General features: G+C 37.9%; 2 protein-coding genes across 10 annotated transcripts in view; both read right to left on the bottom strand.

Annotated features, from left to right (window-relative positions):
* LOC115432495 (interferon regulatory factor 1-like) overlaps positions 1 to 15,570 on the bottom strand; it is a 16,192-nt gene extending 622 nt beyond the window's left edge. The window contains exons 1-10 of the mRNA XM_030153365.1: positions 15,464 to 15,570; positions 3,235 to 3,323; positions 2,814 to 2,913; positions 2,587 to 2,733; positions 2,464 to 2,504; positions 2,288 to 2,354; positions 1,769 to 1,888; positions 1,602 to 1,624; positions 1,319 to 1,436; positions 1 to 263 (exon numbers count right to left, since the gene is read on the bottom strand). The exon at positions 1 to 263 is cut by the window's left edge and continues 622 nt beyond it. Coding sequence (XP_030009225.1) covers positions 151 to 263; positions 1,319 to 1,436; positions 1,602 to 1,624; positions 1,769 to 1,888; positions 2,288 to 2,354; positions 2,464 to 2,504; positions 2,587 to 2,733; positions 2,814 to 2,913; positions 3,235 to 3,321 — 816 coding nt within the window. The 5' untranslated portion in view covers positions 3,322 to 3,323; positions 15,464 to 15,570 and the 3' untranslated portion in view covers positions 1 to 150. The remainder of the gene's footprint in view (positions 264 to 1,318; positions 1,437 to 1,601; positions 1,625 to 1,768; positions 1,889 to 2,287; positions 2,355 to 2,463; positions 2,505 to 2,586; positions 2,734 to 2,813; positions 2,914 to 3,234; positions 3,324 to 15,463) is intronic.
* LOC115432492 (interferon regulatory factor 1-like) overlaps positions 1 to 15,586 on the bottom strand; it is a 26,304-nt gene extending 10,718 nt beyond the window's left edge. For 3 of the 9 annotated variants that reach the window (XM_030153362.1, XM_030153355.1, XM_030153353.1), the window contains exons 1-6: positions 15,468 to 15,586; positions 14,828 to 14,920; positions 14,378 to 14,477; positions 14,130 to 14,297; positions 13,978 to 14,018; positions 13,733 to 13,868 (exon numbers count right to left, since the gene is read on the bottom strand). In XM_030153362.1, coding sequence (XP_030009222.1) covers positions 13,733 to 13,868; positions 13,978 to 14,018; positions 14,130 to 14,297; positions 14,378 to 14,477; positions 14,828 to 14,914 — 532 coding nt within the window. In that variant the 5' untranslated portion in view covers positions 14,915 to 14,920; positions 15,468 to 15,586. Of the gene's footprint in view, positions 1 to 11,849; positions 12,561 to 13,020; positions 13,139 to 13,303; positions 13,324 to 13,467; positions 13,588 to 13,732; positions 13,869 to 13,972; positions 14,019 to 14,129; positions 14,298 to 14,377; positions 14,478 to 14,827; positions 14,921 to 15,467 lie in introns of those variants that run through there. The other 6 variants (XM_030153360.1, XM_030153359.1, XM_030153356.1 and 3 more) reach the window with 5 other exon arrangements.
* Positions 15,587 to 16,796: the final 1,210 nt, after the last annotated feature.

Below are 16,796 nucleotides of genomic sequence, written 5' to 3'. Positions count from 1 at the left end.
CAAGGGCCAAACAGCCCTCCCCCTTAGCCGTGAATTGGGATTGGGCCTGTGTGTTCCCTTAACAGAGTAGCACAGATGTTGTCATCACTTCACAGAAAGGAAGGGATGATGGGGGGATATAAACCCAAAATGAGCACTGCCCTGGAGCTCTCAGAACAGTGTGGTAGGGGTCTGTAGGCAGAAGGTGTCCCAGAAGTCGCCTGTTACTGATGTGAAGTCTGAGCCAAGCGTTATGTACTGTGTCAGGTCGTCTAGTTCGTCTGCTGTAAGACAAACACAGCAAAAAGATCAGGATGTGTGACACAAACCAAGGTTATAATAGTTTTGCATTTTTCATAATAGTTTAGTTTTATTTAGTTTTGACTTTTTTTTCTCTAATTCAGTTAGTTTTAATTAGTTTTTATAGCAGGTTTGCTAGTTTTTATTAGTTTTTGTTTTCTTCTAATTGCTTAGTTTTAGTTTAGTTTTAGTATTAATTTTTGTTTTGTCGTTTCTTTTCTCTTCTTCGCTGTCGTATTCAAGAAAATCCCATACAGGACTCTGCTGCTTTCTCCCAACTTTAGTCTTCATGTTTCCAGGTAGAGTGGGGACGAGAAGCCGACATCTATACAACATGTGACAAGAAGTGACGGACCGTGAAGTGTTGTGTGGTGCCATTAGCTGAAATTGCTCAAGTGAAATAAATCGATTTCATATCAATCCAACACTGACAATGACGAAAACGAAGGGAATTTTATCCATCATTTTTATCTATTTTAGTTAGTTTTGTAAGCACACAATACAGTTTCAGTTAGTTATCTTTTTTCTGTTAATTATAGTTTTTATTTTTTTCAGTTAATGAAAATGTTTTTTCAATTCTAGTTTTCATCATTTTGTTAGTTTTTGTTAACGATAATAACCTTGACACAAACCTCAACAGGCCTAAAAACCTAATCTAAAAGGCCTGCAAATCCACTTTCTCAGCTTCAAAATATACAGTTTTCTGCCAAATTAGGACAAGAATTGGATTTTTTATTTAGAATTCTGTGTTCAACTCATTCTAATGAAACCACACCAGTAATGTTCATCTCAAGCACAGTTTAACTCCTTCCAGTGGGGACGTTTTACTAAAGCTTTAGAGGGAATTCAAAGAAGGTCCCCTTATAATACCTAAACATGCTTTATCTAATACGAGCAATAAAAGTGTTTTTTTTACTAACAGCAAACTCCACATTAATCTGTGACTTGTAACTGTGATTACATTTAAATATTTTGTCATACACTGGGTTAATCATGAAAATCATAGGATGTGAATAATGCCTTATTTCATGTTATTTACCTGAGGAGGCCTCACTCCAATGACTTCCTGGACTGGTGCATGCTTCATTGTTCAGGAACCCCTTGTCGTCAGAACTGCATGACATCAGGAGTGAGTCTTTCTCCAGTTGCTGACAAATCTGAAACAGCAACACTGGACTGAGTATGGTCACGTTTAACCAAACACTTTTAAAAAACTATTTTGATACTTTCACAGAAACCCAAAAGGCAGATAAAGACAAACATGGGTATTCCTGTCAATGAAAAATGCACGGTGGTAAATGAGGACCTGGGGTTATGCTTACCTCGATGATGTCGTAGTCGTACTCTGGAGGGTCACAACGAAGAGAGAAGAGGAAAGGAAAGAAATTCATATAAGTATGTGCATGGCAATAAAACTAGTGAGCATAAGACCTAGTATTCAGTGTCTCCAGTGTCATGGTGCTGTATCGGGGTTGTGTTATTATCTTACCTGGACTGTGATCAGGTGAGACTTGTAATCTGTGACAGAAATTATTTGCAAAAGTGTCAGAGCTGATTTCAACTGTTGAAGACCAGTCAGGAACTTCAGATGGACTGTAATGTAAGAAATCTGAAAAAGAAATAAACCGTAGTGTTAGTAGTGTTAAATTAATGTAATTATGTAATTGGGCTTTTAGTGCCATAGATAGATAGATAGACAGACAGACAGACAGACAGACAGACAGACAGATAGATAGATAGATAGATAGATAGATAGATAGATAGATAGATAGATAGATAGATAGATAGATAGATAGATAGATAGATAGATAGATAGATAGATAGATAGAGAGAGAGAGAGAGAGAGAGATGGAGAGAGAGAGAGAGAGAGAGAGAGAGAGTTGGCACAGGTGGACCAGCTGGAACCCAACAGAAAGCTTTCCAAAATAAAGCTGAATCTAACAATATACTGTATATACGTATGTGTAACATTTTAGACCTTATGTACTAACTGTATTTTTATGCTGACCTTGCTGCTCTGTCTCCACTGTGCTGTCATCTGTGTCACCCTTGTCATTTGACATTTCCATCCTGACCTGCAAATAAAAGATACACCAAATTAGTAAGACATCAAAGAAGTAAAACAAAATTTAAGTAAATCAAAGTTAAAAATAGAGGTGTTTGAAAACTATCTATGGTACTGACCTTCTTCTCTGACTTAGATTTTTTAGCTTTGCTTTGTTTATCTGTGTAGATGAAACAAAATCAGTTATTTCACATGTTGGTGTTTCCAGCTCAGAATGGGTTTGTAAAGCACGACTCAGTCACCTCTTGATTTGTTTGAGAGGGGCAGCATCCTGAAGACATGCACTGCCTGGTGGCCTTTGTTGACGCTCTTGTCTTTAACCTCCTCAATATCAGGCAGTGAGTTCATAGCGCAGCGGAAGTTGGCTTTCTGGCCCTCCACGTATTTCCCTGCACAATAGGTTTATTTTAGTCGTCTTCACTAGTTGAGTGCTGCTTAAGCTTCACCTGCATGCGTGTTGGTAACTCACCTGTGTAAATGGCCCATTGCTTGAACAGACAAGCGTTTTTGTCCATCTCCCATCCATGTCTGGCTGCATGGTTCCAGGGAATGGAGAACATTGTCTTATCCTTGAAAATATGAAAATCTATATTTTAACTGGCTGTCATTGAAAGTTAGAAACAGTCATTATTTCTTTTTGGCTCATTTTAAACATAAAGATGCCCTGAAAGTCAGGTGTCGTTTCACATGTTTGAAATGAATAAAGGATTCTTTTGGTTTTTGAGCTTCAAACAAAAATTTATTTTAATAAAAATCATTTAAATGGGTTTTGGCATTTATTTTGCTACATGTAGGTGAGTTTACTCATCTGTTGAGGTTCTGCAAAACTAATGTTACATGTTAAATTTCAGAATGTTGATTCAATCGGCAGAAGTAAATTAACCTCTTACCTTGTCTATCCAGGTCAGACCGGAGATGGCCTTAGACTCAATCATCTGCTCCAGCCATGGCCTCATCCTCATCCGTGACACAGGCATGTTTACTGTTCCTAAAATATGCTGTAGCAGAAGGAATTAGTACAATGTACATAAGGAACGCTGTGCATGGTATACAACTACAAGAATAACTGAGTTCCATTTAGATTTAACCCATAAAGACCCAGTGCTACTTTTGTGGCAGTTCTGGGTTTTTTTTTTCTATATTTAAATTTTCTTAAGTTATTGAGCACCATTTATTATAATATTATCTTCTGCATTTCGTGATTTTTCAGTGAAAATCATGTATTTTCCCGTATTTCATTTACTATTCATGTAGATGTTCATAAAAGCCCAGAGTAAATTCAAAGGTTTTTATATCAAAAACAGAGAAAAAGTGACTTTTTCAGCAAAGACATCATTAACTGAATGTAAAAGCAAGTGTCTCCATCCACTGTCACTGATCAAACTCCATGGGTTTAACTGGTGAATCAGTGTTGTAGAAGTTGAAGGTGTCTCCACATTCATTAGCCCCTCTGAAAGTCCAAATGGGTCATATGTGATGACCATGAAAAAATAACAAACTGCATTTTACCCCAATTATTTACATGGACTGATAGTGATAGGTTTAGAGGTTTAAACATTTCAGATCAGTAGATGCTTCTGGCTGTTCAGGTGTTTATGGGTTAATTTAGACAGTAAGTAAGGAGTAAGGAGTTGGAAGAACTGAATTTGGAGACTGGGGGTGGAGACGAATTCTGATGCCAGGGGTGGAGTTTATTTTGTCAGGGTAAGGGAGGGAAAGGGGGGGGGGTGATAGAGGGAGCTCTCATTATACAGTTGATCTACATTCCTTCCCTCATCTATGGTCATGAGCTGTGGATAGTGACTGAAAGAACCTGATCTCAGATACAAGCAGCAGAAACTGGAGGTGGGAGGTGGGGTGGGGTGGAGGTTCAGGAAGCAGACCCAGGAGGACTGTGTCTCTCCGCTGGTCTGGGATCAGTGTGCTGAGGACAGGTGGATGAATGGCTGGAAATGTGGACAGCCAATGATGTGTTTGCTATTTGATACATCTCTTCTTAACACCCCCTTTTTAGTCCAACGGCCCAAAAGGTCCCATGGACTATTGGTATCAGCTGTCATCCATCTGTCGTCCGTGGGCAATTTGTCAAGAATCTTCTCCTCCAAAACTGTCAGTCAGAATGACTGGATATTTGTTGTAGAACATCTTTGGGGTAAAGTTTACCAAGTTTGTTCAAAGAATTGGGAAATATTGATTTTTTTAAATTTTCTATGAAATTTTGAATTTTTAAAATCCCCATTGGTTTATAATGGGACAAATTTCAAAGTGTTATAACTTGAAAGCAGTTGAAGATATTGATACAATAACTATTAGCAATAGATAGGAAGTCACATATGGGCTTTCATTTGGTGCCATGACCTTTGACCTTGAGTGACATTGTAAGATCAAATCCAGACCAAAAGATTTTGATTATCCAGTTAAAAACATGTACAAGCAAGATGAAAAGAAACATGAAAAAAAACAGTTCTACAAGAAGTTTTTCTAAAGCCCAAAGTCTAAATTCAAAATTAACAGCATATGCAATATGATGAAAAATACTAGTATCATGACTTGATGGATGGCACAACCTTTGACCTAAGATGATCTTGAATGGTCAAGAAAATGTCAGTTAATGTCTTTAACCTCCTATGACCCAGGACATGTCAGCAAAGTACAAGCTGTTTTGTTTTTTATTACATAAGTGCCTATATTGGAAACATCATGATGCAACAGTTTTTTCAGATGCAGTTTTTTAAATTTTTATGGAATGTCCTTTGTGGTGGACACTTTTCTTTTCTTTCTTTTTTTTTTTTTTGTGGTATAAAGTTGTGAAACTCTTGTCCATAAATGTGGACAGTGGGTGCTAGGAGGTTAAATGTGCTACAGGTTCTTTTTTTTTTGTTTTGTTTTGTTTACATGTCTATTGCCATTATATTTATCATTTTATGCATTTTATTATAGACATTGCACTATTTTCCTGTCTGCTGTTGTTTATAAATCTGTTGCTGTTTGGTTCCCTCATTTACTTCTTCTTCACCTCGTAATCATTTTGTATTGCACTACTGCTGCTACTGCAAATAGACTGACATGACATGAAACCCAAAGGCAGTGACCAGGCAGTATATAGACATACAGTATGTCTGTTTTACAAACATGCACAGGTTCTTGCTGTCTGATGACATTAAATAACACTGTAAACCTTAATCTACATAGACATCTCTGCATAAATCACAACTGAGTTGAGCTTGGAGTGAGCAAAAAGGGAAAATGTGAAAGTGTAAAAAATGAAAACATCACTTAAATCATTGAAGAATGTTCAGCGGTTCATCTTTCTGTTCTTTAACACAATTTATAATGTATTATAGTTTCCAGTCCTGAGTAAAATCAGAGGTTAGACTACAAAGAAAATACATAAAGTGAGAAACCACTTACAGATTTGGTAAATGATCCGTTAGAGATGCGTGTTCCAGGAAAGCCTCTCCTCGTTTGTGTGCTATTCAGTCAAGGAGCCTACAGAGATTTTATACGATACAGATGCACACACACACACACACACACACACTCCAAATTAAATCAGCCAATGAAAAGGTGCTTCCGTGGGCTGTTTTGACCATTACTTTTGGGTGTGTGTATTATTCTTTTTGTGTCATGGAACATGTGACTCTGACTACATTTATCTGATGCCAGCTTTGAAATGTTTGCAGGGTGAAGTCACAGCTCTGATTTCATGTATTATATAAGTCTATTTTATGATATTAATATTTTTATTAGTAATAGACCTGTAGGCTATTAGTAGTATTTTACTTTTCTGTTTCTGTTCATCCATCCATCCATCCATCCATTATATAACTTTCTCTCATGTATATTGAAAAAAAATTGCAGACCACTGTAATAGTGTAATTGATCAACAAAACCATTGTCTATTATGAAGAAAGGTCCCATCCCCTCATCATCACAAGACTGAGGACAAGACTAATCTATCACTGGTCTAAACAAACCCAGATTCCAGATTGTCTCATACTGTGTCTCTTATGTCTATTGTTATTATATTTGAGATTAAAAATTGTTATGTATGTGTATAATATATATGTTTGTTTTTGTATTTATGCAATGAAAACTCAAAATAAAAAAAATTTAAAAATGAGTGAGAGGGACTTACCTTCCAGGCTCAGTCCCTAAAAAAACAGCAGCCAATCATGGTCACAATACATACTCAAAGTGACTAATGAAATGGTGGAGATGCCACCCACTGCCCCACCTCCGCAGTCTAACTGCTGCTCAGTGCTCAGGCTACTGAAAAACAAGACCAGATTTGACCAGATTTCACTGCCCTGTGCAAATCAACAGAGGCGTTATTCAGAGTAGTTGAATGGAAATTATTATTCTGCTGTTTTTCGTCACCACAGAGAAGGAATTTCTCTTTTGTCATAACAGCAGGAGAAAAACACAGGGCATTGCCAAAGGTAAACACCACACATCTCCATCTCTGTTCAACTCATCCTGTTGGAGTCGAGGAAGGATGGGTCAGACTACAATGACCTAAGATTAAAGAATGTAACCTCACAAATACCATTTTGTATCATAGCTTAATGATTAACCCATAAAGAACCAAACATACATTGGCTACTGATCTGAAATACTGAATACCTGTTGACCAACTAATCCTTTCAATACATGTAAATAATTGGTGTAAGATACAGTTTGTCATCTTTTCATGGTCATCAGATATGACCCATTTGGCCATTCAGAGGCTCTGTAGTTACCGTGGAAACACCATCATCTTCTACAACAGTGCTTCACCTGTAACACCCATGGAGTTTGATAAATGACAGTGGATGGAGAATCTTAGTTTATGTTCGGTTGATGATATATTTTACTGAAAAAGCAGCTTTTTCTTCAGTTTTTTCTGTTTTTGATACAATAACCCTCAACATTAATCTAAGATTTTATGAACATCTACATGATTAGTAAATTCAATATAGGAAAGCAGGTGATTTTCACTTAAAATGTAAAATACAGAGCATAATATTAGAATAAATGGTGATAAATCACTTAAGAAATATTAAAAATAGAGATAAAAATTCATTAGGGAACTGTCACAAAAGTGGCACTGGGTCTTTATGGGTTAATATAAAAAAGTCAACTGATTAAGGTACCAATTTCACACCTTGAAGCTTCTCTATCACAAACTTTCTGCACGCAAACCCTCACTTTGATAAAAAGATTTGTAGAAAAATGTATGGTAAGGTATGCAGGAAAATGACCCCTGCCTGTTTTCCTCTTAACGTGTCTTTAACCCTTTTGTTCAGACAGAATGAGATTTAACTGCATTAATTTTCTAATGTTTTATACCAGGTTTCATTCAATACATGTCAGATGTTTCTAATCGTTTGCATTGCTTCTTGTCTTGGGGTCAGAGGTCACAGTAAATACTGACTTTAACCTTTATAACAGGGAGGTGTTTGTATTTCATGTCTTCCTTCCTCTTAAAACAGTGTTTTTCAACCTTGGGGTCAAGACCCCATGTGGGGTCGCCTGGAATTCAAATTGGGTCGCCTGAAATTTCTAGTAATTGATTAAAAAAAAAAAAAAAACAACTTACTAATAAAAAACATATGATGAGTTGAGAGAGACAATCACTGTACATAAAACACATGACAAGCTCTGAAGCTGAAACTGAAGCACTGTGGTACTGTTAATCTTTCAAATGTTCATTGTGGTCGGTTTCAGATGCTGCAGCTCTTTCATAATTCATAGTTTGAGTTCTTGTTTGTTCAGTATTAATTGTCAGCCTTGTAAATCCAAGCTGGACTGACTGTACATATCCTGACCAAGGAAAATAAAATTCTGACTTTGTGCAGTAATCGACACCTCCATAATAATATACGTTACATAGACTAAATATAGTCTACAATTAACATTTGTTTACAACATAGTATAGCAAACTATTACATGATCAAAAACAAATTAATTTTAGCAAAAAAAACAAACAAAAAAAAAGTCTCCTTTTTGAATGTCTGGGGTCGCCAGAAATTTGTGATGTTAAAATGGGGTCACAAGCCAAAAAAGGTTGGGAACCACTGTCTTAAAACATACAGTGTCCACTGCGGATCTGTGTTTGCATCAAACATGAGCACATTTCCTGCCTCTCCTTTTATATCCCTGTGTAGAAACAGCCCTGCGATACAGGTGACCTACCTCTGACTGCTTTCTTCTGATCTGCTTCACTGTTTTATAAGAGTACTCTACTTCTAAATTTCTATGTTGCTACAGTGCTGCTCACCGCTTTTAGAGAATACATAATGGAAATACGCAATGAGCAATAGTGGATTTACCGACGTTCTCGGCATGCGCCCCCCCGTGCCCATTTGAAAATCTGCTGGAAAAAAAGTACTCCTTTGGCTGGGATTCAAACCACGGTCTTTGGTGCTTTGTAGGCCTTCACCCCTACATGGAACTACATTCCTCTCATGTATGTTGAACTGGGGAACACAGGGCTGACTGACTTTTGAGCTGAGCGCGGATAACAAGGTGGATGGTCGCTCTACAGAGGATGCAGTGTCCATGCAGTTTCCAAAAGGATATTTCATGTCTTCACAAATTTATGCTGAGGAACACTATTTTATGGCAGTTCTACTATTTTTTAAACACAGTTTTTCCACAGATTCCACAGATTGTCCATTTTTATTTCTCAGAGAATCTGCCTCTTTTATATGCTCTTCTTTTTCTAAATTGTGCTTCTGACCTGTTGCCAATTTACATGATTAGTTAAGTGTCCCTCCAGTTATTTCTTCTTTTTTTTTTTTTTTTACCATTTTGTATAATTTTTGTACCATTTAGTTTTCCAGCCCACATAATGGTATTTATCAGACTGATAAATGTTTGATCAATTTCTGATCCACGACACTACTTTTCTTTTTTGAATTGGCACTGTAAGAGATCTGATAGAAAATAGGTAACAAATATTACAAAATAAATGCAAAAGTATCATTGAGATACAGCCTTGACCTTTGAGTCATTGATCAAAAAGGCAGACAAACAAGAAAGGTTGAGAGAATTTATCACAGAAAATAAGACAATGTCTTCCAAGTGGATAACAAGTTTGATAACAATTTCATAATGTGCAAGGTTAGGATCACATAAGTCACTTATTGTAAGTATTTGATAGGTGTTGTGCTTGTAGTCTGGCATAATCTGTTTCTTAAGTGTTGTGGTTACCTCTCCTGTTAGCCTGCCTTGCTTGGTTTTTCTCTTTCTTCCTTTTTTATGAAACAGTGAAGCAGATCAAAAGTCATCAGTCAGATGTAGGTTACCTGTGTTGCAGGCCTGTTTCTGCACAAAGATGGAAAAGAAGGGACAGGAAATATGCTCATGTTTGATGCAAACATAGCTCTGCAATGGGCACTGAATAGACATATCACTTTGTATGTATTTGTGTGTTTTAAGAGGAAGAAACAAATAAAATACAAACACCTCCCTGTTCAGCTCAAGTACAGTTTTCACATTTCTGTACTTGCAGTATTCTTTTGCAACCTTATACTTTTGTCTCCATACATTTGTACACAAATGTCTGTGTTTTCTACTTATATTGTTTGGAGCAGTTTTCATTCATGTGAGGGGAATTACCAGGTCTTGTTATTACCATTCCCAATATCAACACTGATCACAACTAAAAATAGATGATAATACAATGAAAAGAGTATGCCTTGGAGTATCCAGTAACAGAATAACAAGACAAAAATAACATGAAAGAAGTAACTGGACAGTGAAAAATAAATAGAAAATAGAAAAATGTGAAAACATAGAAAACATAGAAAATGAGACAGGACATAGGGGGTGGTACAGTGGTGTGGTGGTTAGCAGTGTCACCTCACAGCGAGAAGGTCCTGGGCTTGATTTCAACAGGGGGTGGAGTTTGTCTGATTTCCTCATAGTTGCGTGGGTTGTCTCTGAGTACTCTGGCTTCCTCCCACCATCCACAGACATGCACTTAATAGATTAATCACTCATATGTGTGAGAGTGAATGGTGGTTTACGTGCATGTCAGCCCTGTGATTGAAGGATGACAGGTTGAGGGTGTACCCTGCCTTTGCCCGAGGGTAGCCTTAATAAACTCCAGTCCACCCGAAGCCCTCTAAAGCAATGGTTCTTAACCTAGGGTGTGTGCCCTCCACAAAGGTGCACCAGAGTTCCCAGGGGGGCACGAGGCTTAGGCCCAAAACCGATTCACCCCTTGGCCCTCCCCCTTACCCCTTCCCCGTGGTCCTTGCATTTGGCACTACCCCTTGAAACAGAGTTGCAAGTAGTAGTGTAGGACTGTTTTGTCTTTATTACAAGGGTGGGGGCTCTAAGGAAAAAAGGTCAGGAACCGCTGTTCTAAAGGATTAAGCAGTTCAGAAAATGACTGAATGAATGACTAGACACAAAGAACAAAGGCATTCTAAAATGTATACTGTGAAGTGAAAGCTCTGTATTTTAAATGTTTTTATTTTATTTTATTTGGCTCTAAAAACATAAACTACAATGTTCACATGACATGAGTTTCAATTAGTTTTGCACATAAATTGTTGGTCAAAATGTTCTTCAAAGTTGAATCAGTACTTCAACTTTAACCAGTCTGTTTTTACACTTGTATTTTTACTTCTGGGTAAAAAATGTCTGTGCTTTTAGTACCTTGGTATGTTTATTACTATTAAATTATTGCACAATATTAGGCTATAAACTGTGATAAGCCTCAGGAGCATAGTTCTCATTTGTATCCACCTCTGCACAGTCTCAGAGGAATGCATCTTCCTGATGCCAAAGTCCACCCCCTGTTCTGTCATGATAAACATGTGCAATGAGGGACCAGCCCTTTAACATAAACAGCAGCCGAACGGAGAAGTCGAGCATTTACAAGAAATGGTGTAGTAATTGTTTGTCTCCACTTGGGGCAGTGCAACACATGAACCTGAGCCAAACAATGTCATGTGAGATAATGACATCAGGAAAAAGGAGCAGCAGTACTGGCAGAAGAAACAGAAAAAAATGAGGAAACAGCATCATTGTGGCCTGTTCACTGAAACCCCCGTCTGTGCATAAACCTCAACGACTGAATGAAGCAGATAATGCAAAATGTACTAACAGTCATCCTGCAGAGACAGAAAACAGCATTTTTTCCCCCTCTCTTTTCATTATTTTTTTCATGTTTAAAGAAACAGTGAAGAGTTTCTGTGAGTTGTAAAATCAGGTTATACATTGACTGTACTGTTGCAGACATAGACGCTGTTGTGTAATTCAGATCACAAACAGCAAATTGTGGTGACCCAGATGTTTGTTGACGCTAATTTTGCTTTAAAGGGAACCTAAACCCTCTCTGAGCAGAAAACATTTTTTTAAGTGCACTTTGTTACTTCTGAGCACCACTTGCAGCAACAGGTGCCTTTAACATCTGCGCAGAGCCGTCAGCTGCAGTCCTGAACAGCACAGTCATGTCTGCATCTGCACAACTCAAAGCTTTGTGTGTCAATAATAAGGACGTACATTCTTTTTAGTTTTCACAATGGATTTTAATTTCTGTATAAAAAACACACACACATACAAACCCATATACATATATACAGAAGAGTTTTTTACAATTATTTAACAAAAAACTGTAGAAATAGAATTAGAGCTTTCACCAGAAGTGAGGTTCAGATATTCACGTACATCTGTCCATTAAAGTTTATGTTAACATGTAACGGAAAAATGGTTTCATGTAAGATTATGTGACAAAATGGTCTATAAACAGATTATTAGCCTATGTGTATACAGACTGACTACCTCTAAAACTATGTTCTGTAAATACAAGCCCTGCTAGAACAAAACTGAGCACCCAACAGCCTTGAATCAACCAAAAACTTCTAATGAACAGAATGTGTTCCTTTAACAGAGTAGCACAGACGTTGTCCGCATTTCACAAAACGGTGTAAGAATGGTGTAGAAAGCTTCCTGAACTGCTACCAAGCACGCCGTTCTCCAGTGGCCGGGGTTTTAGCTTTATGTTTGGACATTGTCCCATATCACAGACTGGAAGGGATGATGAGGAGATAGTGAGCAGGAAGAGCTCTTTAAAAAAGTCCAAAATGAGCACTGTCCTGGAGCTCTCAGAACAGCGTGGTACGGTTCTGTAGGCAGAAGGTGTCCCAGAAGTTGCCTGTTACTGATGGGAAGTCTGAGCCTAACGTCATGTACTGTGGCAGGTCGTCTAGATCGTCTGCTGTAAGACAAACACAGCAAAAAGTTCAGTATGAGTGACACAAACCTCAACAGGCCAAAAAACCTAATCTAAAAGGCCTACAAATCCACTTTCTCAGCTTCAAAATATACAATCTTCTGCAAAATCTAGGGCGATGTACAAGAATTGGGTTTTTTATTTAGAATTCTGTGTTCAACTAAGACTAATAATACCACACCAGTAACGTTCATCTCAAGCACAGTTTAACTCCTTCCAGTGGGGACGTTTTACTAAAGCTTTAGAGGGAATTCAAAGAAGGTCCCCTTATAATACCTAAACATGCTTTATCTAATAAGAGCAATAAAAGTGTTTTTTTTACTAACAGCAAACTCCACATTAATCTGTGACTTGTAACTGTGATTACATTTAAATATTTTGTCATACACTGGGTTAATCATGATAATCATAGGATGTGAATAATGCCTTATTTCATGTTATTTACCTGAGGAGGCCTCACTCCAATGACTTCCTGGACTGGTGCATGCTTCATTGTTCAGGAACCCCTTGTCGTCAGAACTGCATGACATCAGGAGTGAATCTTTCTCCAGTTGCTGACAAATCTGAAACAGCAACACTGGACTGAGTATGGTCACGTTTAACCAAACACTTTTAAAAAACTATTTCGATACTTTCACAGAAACCCAAAAGGCAGATAAAGACAAACATGGGTATTCCTGTCAATGAAAAATGCACGGTGGTAAATGAGGACCTGGGGTTATGCTTACCTCGATGATGTAGTCGTACTCTGGAGGGTCACAACGAAGAGAGAAGAGGAAAGGAAAGAAATTCATATAAGTATGTGCATGGCAATAAAACTAGTGAGCATAAGACCTAGTATTCAGTGTCTCCAGTGTCATGGTGCTGTATCGGGGTTGTGTTATTATCTTACCTGGACTGTGATCAGGTGAGACTTGTAATCTGTGACAGAAATTATTTGCAAAAGTGTCAGAGCTGATTTCAACTGTTGAAGACCAGTCAGGAACTTCAGATGGACTGTAATGTAAGAAATCTGAAAAAGAAATAAACCGTAGTGTTAATAGTGTTAAATTAATTAGGTAATTAGGTTTTTAGTAGCCAATACATTAAATCTACTGCATATATGTATGTATAAAAAAATTTTAGACCTTAAGTACTAATTGTATTTTTATGCTGACCTTGCTGTTCTGTCTTCACTGTGCTGTCAACTGTGTTTTCCTGAGTGGATGAAATATTGTCATGTGACATTTCCATGGTGGGAGACTGGGTGCAACTGTAGTCCTCATCCTCATCCTCATCCTCCTCCATCCTGACCTGCAAATAAAACATATAGCAAGTTAGTAAGATGTCACTGAAGTAAAACTAAATTTAAGTACAGCAAAGTATAAAGTAGAGCTGTTAGAACACTATCAGTGGTACTGACCTTCTTCCTTGGCTTTGATTTGTTAACTTTGCTGCGTTTATCTGTGTAGGTGAAACAAAAACAATCAGTTATTTCACATGCATTAGCAGCTCACAATGAGTTTGTAAAGCATGGCTCAGTTATGTTTTCTCACTTCCTGTCAGTTTTCTCACCTCTTGATTTGTTTGAGGCGGGCAGCATCCTGAAGACACGCACTGCCTGGTGGCCTTTGTTGACGCTCCTGTCTTTAACCTCCTCAATATCAGGCAGTGAGTTCATAGCGCAGCGGAAGTTGGCTTTCCACGTCTTTGGGTCACAGGTCTGGCCCTCCACATATTTTCCTGCACAAATGGTTTATTTTAGTCGTCTTCACTTGTTTAGCATTGCTTAAGCTTCACCTGCATGCATGTTGGTAACTCACCTGTGTGGATGGCCCATTTCTTGAACAGACAAGCGTCTTTGTCCAGCTCCCATCCATGTCTGGCTGCATGCTTCCAGGGAATGGAGAACATTGTCTTATCCTGAAAACATAAAAAAAAAATATTTGATTAGAACAAGGTTGACTGCTATTATAGCTTCCAGGTAAGCAACAATAGCTAATAGTTATTGTTAATCTGTTACTTGTTTAGAATCTCTGCTTCTAGAGGCAAGTAACATGTATATTTTGCCTGATCTGGGTCAGCTCAGTCATCTACCAAATAAACACCTGCAGAACTCTTGCAGAAATGACTTCCCTTTGCTTAGTGCTGATGAGCTGTTGCTGCTCTCCCACAACAAATACATTTCAGATTACCAGTCTCTACCTGTTTCCAGTGAACGTAAAGGCCCTTGAAAAGTCATTGTAAGGTGACAAAATAAATTAACTTCATACCTTGTCTATCCAGGTCAGACCAGAGATGGCCTTAGACTCGATCATCTGCTCCAGCCATGGCCTCATCCTCATTCGTGACACAGGCATGATTACCTAAATTTAGAAAGAGAAATAAAATTGTTTAATGAGCAATGCTGTGCGTGTTACTGCCACGGTTAGGAGCGGCGATAAAAGGAACTGAAACAGGAGTATGTGGAGTTCACGGTCAGGGCACGCGGAAACGGGGTGATAAAAACAGTTTAACTTTACATGTGTTAACAAGAAAATATTCATGTTAGCACAAGTAAAGTTAAACTGTATGTGTGATTCTTGATTTAAAGGACACATAATTTATTTCCATTCTTAGGAAGCATTTGAAGACGGGCGCAAAAAAAACAAAAACCAATCCACTATTCTAAAGCTTTGTGCGCCCTGAACGCACCGCGCACACCCCCTACTGCATCAGCGCATGCATGAACAAAGGCTTAAAACAAATGCTTATTAAGTATTTGTAAATTAATCTAAAAAAAAAAAAAAAAAAAAAAAAAACTGCAAAAGAAGATAAAATAATCTAAACTAACTTTTTTTTAGAAATAAAATTGGCATTTCCTTCACCCAATGAATGAGACTCTATGCGAATGAATGAACGTTAACCACTTACAGATTTGTATTGTGATCCGTAAGAGAAAATGCACGAGTAATAGTCCGTGTGGTTGAAGTTTGTCTCAGAGAAGCTTCTTGGTTGTCTTATTCACGTCCCTTCCCTTGACTGTAGCAGGTACCGTACCATTTGCATTTATATACTCTAAGGCGGGTATTCCCCGGTTGGGCAAGGATGACGCGACAGAGCTGTACTGTAAGAAATGTCCACCGTAAAAAAAAAAAACATAGCTCTCATCTCCTATTGTAATGCTGTTTTTATGGACCAAACAGTGTTACGATGAGCACTTTTTATTTTTATATTTCTGTTTTTGCACTGCCATTTGTAATGAGATTTATTTTACATACATTGCATGCATTTGAAGCAGAACTAAGAAGACCCCTGTAACCACCAAAACAACGACCCCTCATCCAGGAGAGTAGAAAGCTGATATCACTATAAGTGTCACAAATATTTCTGCATATAACTGCAGAAATACTTACTGCTTCGAGGGGGGAAATACAAGTTGGAGACATACAATGACTGTATTATGATAAAGTTCCTGACCTAATCTTTTGCAGTGTACTGGTGAATGCAAACCGCTCTGTAGCTCAGGGCAGGAGACCGGTTTCCGAGAAATCATGCCTCTGAAAGTAAAGAGGAAGTTGATATCAACACAGGCTGATGGCAGGAGTTTGCAGCACGTACACTTAAATGTGGTTTGACCAAAGTCGTGTGACACTGTCGTATTGTTATGTTTTAATTTAGTACACATTCTTTAACTGCTTACTGCATAAGTTGAAATATATGCAAAGTTAACGATGTCTAATTGCATTTTTACTGTAGCATGCATAGAGCATTTTTCACTGTATAAACCACAATATAAGCTTATAAGTTGATTATCTTGTCATATCCTACAGTACATAGGTATACCCTAAGTGTGTTGACATTTGCATTGTTTGTGTGTTAATAATATTAGTAACCTCATAATAGCAGAATCTGTTCAATATGCATTTTTATTACTATTATCTTAACATCATGCACAATAATATGGTTATGAGCTGTTAGAATTGACTCGAGTCATACTTCTTATGTGAATCCACATGCACACAGTCCCAGACACAGTCGTGTTCCAGATTTCAAAGTTCATGTCATAATCTGGCATGACAAACATGTGCACGGCGGGACCAGCCTCTGAGTATAAACAACAGCCAAACGGAGAAGTCAGGCATTTACAAGAAATGGTGCTGTCATTTTTTTTCCTCGCCGCTAGGGGCAGTACAACACATGAATATGGGTCATGCAAACAGTGAGCGGTGTCTGTGATGCAATGAAAAGAGCAGACGCATC

Source organism: Sphaeramia orbicularis, chromosome 14 (assembly GCF_902148855.1).
Source record: "Sphaeramia orbicularis chromosome 14, fSphaOr1.1, whole genome shotgun sequence".
NCBI lineage: Eukaryota > Metazoa > Chordata > Actinopteri > Kurtiformes > Apogonidae > Sphaeramia > Sphaeramia orbicularis.
The sequence above is the reverse complement of the archived record's forward strand: the minus strand, read 5'-3'. Positions and strand labels throughout refer to the sequence as shown.